The 5,830-nt window shown below is 33.9% G+C and overlaps 1 protein-coding gene across 5 annotated transcripts in view; it reads right to left on the bottom strand.

Annotated features, from left to right (window-relative positions):
- Positions 1–369: 369 nt before the first annotated feature.
- Positions 370–5,830, bottom strand: part of NPY5R (neuropeptide Y receptor Y5) — a 113,184-nt gene continuing 107,723 nt past the window's right edge. For 3 of the 5 annotated variants that reach the window (XM_019736920.3, XM_074337781.2, XM_019736919.3), the window contains 2 exons: positions 4,741–4,780; positions 370–2,042 (listed from right to left, as the gene is read on the bottom strand). In XM_019736920.3, the coding sequence (XP_019592479.1) occupies positions 693–2,033 (1,341 nt within the window). In that variant the 5' untranslated portion in view covers positions 2,034–2,042; positions 4,741–4,780 and the 3' untranslated portion in view covers positions 370–692. Of the gene's footprint in view, positions 2,046–4,740; positions 4,781–5,830 lie in introns of all 5 variants that reach the window. The other 2 variants (XM_088792349.1, XM_019736922.3) reach the window with 1 other exon arrangement.

Here is a 5,830-nt window from a genome sequence, read left to right as displayed (position 1 = left end):
TTAATATGGTATAAGTCTGGAAAAGATTTAAAATCTGTTTTAATTTGGTAAACTAATTGTGTATTACTAGGACAATGAGGATAAAATGACACTTTGACCAATTATCAATAATAGGAGATATACATTTTCCTGTAGGAGTTACAAAACTATACCCAATGTTTACAATTATAATCATGACTTGAGCATACATTTGTCCTTTAGTTATGATTTGTTGGGCGTACTAAATATTTTCTGTATTTTTCAAACTAAACATGACGAAGCTTGTGAAGTAGAAATGAAGATAAATAGATAATATTCATCACATTTGAAATTAAATGTTCCTCAGGAAAAATAATTTTTCCTTATTATAATTTTGAACAAAAAAATATTGAGTTGGTAGATATAACTTTTATTTTTTTAAAAATTATAATTCATTAATTTACAAGATAAGATGAAATAAAAGGTAATATAACAACTTTTTAAAATGAAACTACAGATTGGATTGACACTGATTTTATACAAAGTATAAAGTACTATAACATATTAAAATTATCTTCCATATATTATGAACTGACATTCAAATCCAGAACTCTTATACATAAATTAAATTCCATAAATTAACAAAATTTGTTTGTTATACAGACACAGTTATTATGAATATATTTTCGATGATCCAAGCATTTGTTCTTTCTTTGGTAAGCAAATAGTGAGTTTTATGACATACGAAGACAGTTTATAAGGGACATTAAATCAGCTTTGATCCCATTGTTAAGAAATCCATATAGGATTGGATTAAGACAACAGGACATCATGCCTAACAAATGACAAATGCAATACACCAACTTGAAATGCCTATTTGAAATAAGGTTATCATTAAAATCGGTTACCACATGGAAAAGGTGTAGTGGCATCCAGCTAAGAGCAAACACTAATATAAGTACAGTCAGTCTATAGAAAACACTCCGAGATCTCTTTTTTATTCTCATGATAGAACGGTTTACTCTCATTTCATGAGCATCTGAGTTTTCTTCAGGTTTCATCTCAAAGCAGGTGGGGACCCCTGGGATGAACTTACTGGATGAAAAGAGATGACTTTTCACAGAGCCGAAGTTTTCTGGAAGCGTTCTTAAATGATTCTCTTGAGGAGGTCTTGCTGGAGCAGGTAATACGCATGCTGTCTTCTTGCTGTATCTTCTCCTGTGTTTCCTGATAAATGAGTAGCTCCATTTATGGCTGCTGGAGAGTTTTACCTGAGGCCCACTCTTTTTGGATGGATGGAGAGTTAAGTTGATCATCTCATTTTCTTCTAGTTTGTTTTCTTGGTTGGACAATCCACAGCTAATACTCCTGCAGACACTGGTATGACTTACAGTTAGACAAACTAAGGGCAGAATATACTGAACTAGCAATAAAGATATAGTAAAAGCAATTCTGTATGAATCAGATGGCCACGATTCAACACATAAGTACCTGCTGCTCAGCAACGCTGAGCCAAATGTTTCCTGAAGTTCCACGAGACTGTGGAACACTGGAAGCGGAGAACAAATCGCAAAACCTAGTGTCCACACAGTAGCTATCAGGAAGTAGCCATGGTTTGCTGTTAGATTATTAGATATTGGATGCTTAATCATATGATACCGGACAATGGCAATTGATATTAAGATTAAAGTTGAAACCAGAACTGACACACATTGAAGGAAAGGCATAATATGACACATGACTTTGCCAAACATCCACTGATCCAGTAAAACAGAGGTTAGTGTGAAAGGTGAGCAAAACAGCACAACCAAGATATCAGAGAAGGCCAAATTTCCTATCAGGAAGTTTACTGTGGTATTCTGATTACGCTTTCGCATGAGAGCCATTAAAATAAGCAGATTCCCCATAAAGCCAAGAAGACTTACAAATGTATAGAGTCCAATCAGAAAATACTGCAAGTCATCTACACTGCTTTTATAGTCATCCCATGCTGGGAAATCAGAATTCCGAGGGGCAGCAGTGTTGTTCTCTGTAGCAAGTGTCTGGTTATAATAATCCGTGAGCTCTAAATCCATATTATAATCCTGCTTGGAATAAAAGGACATCAGTTAGCAACTTGAAAAAATTACATGACAACTATAAATGAATCCACTGAGAGGGAAACTAAATTTTACAATTTACTCTCTTTACCTTATTATTCTCCTAAGTTCTGTAAGGTCTCTCATTGGTTCCAAGCGCAGTGCAAATATCATCAGCCAGTAACAATTATAGTAAGTTTAAGTCTCTCATCATTTCTGTGGTGTGTAACGTGTTAAAATAGCAGACTTTTAATTTTTAAAATTTATGTAGCAAATAATGTTAGGGAAGAAAGAGGCAAATGTAGATAAGAACTACCCAATACCTAATTTACAATAATTCATTAATAGTCTTCTCTAATTCAAGGTACCTGGTGCGTGGTGTGGTCATATAATCTTACCTTAAACATTCTTTCCTTTCCTACTTGAATGAAAGCCAAACTTATGAGTCACCTATCCTAAAGTATTCGTTGGTCTACTCAATTGGATGTGACCTCCTCCTCTGAACCCCTATAATGCTCTGTTTATAATTGTCTGGTGTGACATGTCACAGTCCATTTTGCATTGCAATTATAATGCATACCATCTACCTTATTTATAAGCAATGGAAAAGCAGAAACTGTCCCTTACTCATGGTATCTACCATAAGTAACTTCACCATAGCAGATGTTAAATAAATATTCATGGGAAATGAAAAATTCAAACAAAAATCTAGCATCCCAAATATTATCTAGTTGAAGCAGTGTTTAAATTAAAGCTTCTCAAGTGTAGAAACACTATTTCAGGACCTAGGTGTATATCGTAGGCACTCAATAAATGTTTATCAACTTGTACTGTTGACTATGTGAACACAATGCTGGACTTGGCAAAATCATTCTGTGATCAATCCTCAGTCCTTTGAGACGTGCCAGACTATCGTGAATTAAAATAGCCACTGACAAGTAGTGCTGCTGGTGATTTTAAAAACAACATTTACCTGTTTGTTTTTTAATTTAAAAATTGAAAACAGATTTTAGCTTTGAAAAGGTTCAATAAATTCATATTGTTTAAGGAAAATATTATATCTTAAACTTAAATGTAGAAGAGATACTAGTATAATAACACCCTGTAATAAGTTTTCATTTCAAAGGAAATTGATAATGTAGTACTATTAATACCACAATGGTATTACTTATTTACTGCTGTATACTAGAGATTTGACAGTATTTCCTGATGAAGCACAAAACTGCCTATATCAATAAAAGGTAAAAGAAACCTTTCATCCCTTTTAAAAAGTAAGCACTCTTATTTTTTAACAAAATTTTCCTACAGAATACTCACGACAGCAATAATTAATTCTGATGAATATATATTGTTACAGAGACCCTAATATATATGTAGCTTAAACATTTTTTTCATTCCATATCAATATACACTTATCTACCTATTTCTATAGTGGGATCTATAGTTAAAACTATGAAAATGCTATATATTTAAATTAATAGTAAACACAATTATCTTCAGTTTGTAAGGGACTTATAGGTCCTGATTTAATAAATTTCCAAACAGGAAATCCTGTTGTGTACATACATTCATTATAAATAACTAATTCAGTCTTAGATACAGCAAGTTTCAAATACACACCATTGTGCTAGGAGAAAATTTGAAAGTTTAAGTTTTTCACAACTTCCACAACTAATTCTATGTTCATTGGACTACTTTCTGAAACCTAATGACATCCTTTTGAAGATCAATAAATTCAGAAACTTGGGATCTTATTCATTTATTCTTAGACCCCAACCCATAATTTACATTGATATTACCTCAAGTTAGAAAGGATTAGTGGTACAAAAGTGACTCCCATGGCCTACGGAATCATCTTATTTATCACATTACTAACCCATGGCCTCCCTGCAAATACCCTGGATAAGTTAGTGAGCTGCTAATCAAAGCAGCCTTGACTGGCCTCCCTGCTTAACTTCAAGAGTTCTGATGGCCCCCTGGCTCCATCTAAGTTATCCACGATCCTATATACACTCAGACTATGCACAGGCTATTTGTTACTGTGATCCTGCTTAGTTATTCTTTTGACTCACTTTCTTGAAACAATCCTTTTCTGTTGTAGATCACTAGTTACTGACCGCCTTTTCTACTACCAAGGTAAGGCTAGAGAAACATCGGATAGTTAATTCTACAAAGGCTCTGTGCAGTTTGGGGACATGCAACTGTAGGATGACACTCATTTAGTGTAAAATATTACTATCCAAATTTTTTGAAGAGGAAATGCTGCAAAGTTTGTGGTAATAGAAATAACATGGTTTTAAGTCTGAACTTCAGACTGCCTCCCACATACATTGTCAGTGCTCTCCGTTAGACTCTAATGGAGATAACAGAAAATAGACAGGCTCAGTTAAGGTAAAGATTGACCTTTGTCAAGGAAGCTACAGGCCAAGGATATGACTACCCACCATGACCGCTTTTAGTTAGGAATTTTATGCAGACTTCCTATGTGGTTAATTTCAGTCTCTGAGCTTCTAGGGCCTGCCATGCTGGCCTCTCTTGAACTTGTCAGGTTTAGTATGTGGCCCCTTTTTCATCCACATTAGGAAAATTTTATCCAATCAGATTTAAATCTTCTTCTTTTTTTAAAATTGAAAATCTAAGGTAGAAGAAACACTTTAAAATGAAAGGCAAAAGAAGCCCAAAGGATTTCTTTCCTTAAACTTACCCCTTCACTTCCTTTTTCCTGAAAAGCACAATAAGCAAACCTATAATGAAAATAGAAATCTGTTTAATAATTGTCTTTCAACAAATGTTAGAATGAACACAGTACAATTTTATGCAACATATTTTATACATAATACAAGTAATGTTATGTGAACTTTTCTTCATCTCAGATTACTAGAGAAATTTATGAAATATAACTAAAGAGAGAATGTTTTAAAACAAAATATTATTTGAGAAGAAATTTTATATTGACTGTGTCGAAGCTTTGTTGAGCTTAAATACGAGATTTTGTTCTTCTCTTTTGTATCTAGTTTTATCTCCTACCATCTGAATTAGCAGGCTGAAACATCAAACTTTAATCCTCTGAGTAAAAAGTGAAAGAAAAAAATATTCGTCAAACTGTGCTTATTATAATTTTTAATAAAAATTGATCTATATCTAACACAGTGACAAATGAAATCTGAGTAGACTTTAAGTATGTTAAGTAGATCTTAGGATAATAGGAGAAACTGCAGGGAACTTAAAGGATACTAAGAGACTGAGCTTATACTTTTAAATAACTTTCCTTTATTAGGATAATTTCCTGCCTAATGAAAATGCACATCTTTCTTTTCACAAAGGATGCCAATCGCACAAAAGAAGAAAATACATGTATTTTTTTCCCTCTACCAATGATAAAATATCAACTATTGCCTCTTTTGCTGTGATCCTGGAACAATGGCGAGATTCCAGGTTCTCAAATATTCCCATGATTTATTTTTAAAGCCAGAATCTGGCAAAATTTAATGGGAAAGAGAAACACAGTTCTGCTGCTCAACTGACAAACACAGGCACGCGCCACCCTCTTTTCTCAATTCTAACAGCAGAATTTTTCTTCCCTTGAGAAATCAGAAATTTTAAATTGCATTCGGGCTGCAACATTTTGCTGAGAGCGCTTGAGGCTATTTCCATGCTCTATGGCAAAGTCTTTTGGCTTCGATCCAATACGATGGTTCAGTTCCTTGAACAGATGAACTAACGGTGGGTAAACTTGGGGATAGAAATGCCCTATTTCTGGAATTCGAGGTGTGTGGATGTGTTATTGCTCGCAT

The sequence above is a fragment of the Rhinolophus sinicus genome, chromosome 15, assembly GCF_057876585.1.
Source record: "Rhinolophus sinicus isolate RSI-liver-muscle chromosome 15, RSI-T2T, whole genome shotgun sequence".
Taxonomy (NCBI): domain Eukaryota; kingdom Metazoa; phylum Chordata; class Mammalia; order Chiroptera; family Rhinolophidae; genus Rhinolophus; species Rhinolophus sinicus.
Note: the sequence above shows the minus strand (reverse complement) of the source record. Positions and strands in the feature narration are given on the sequence as shown.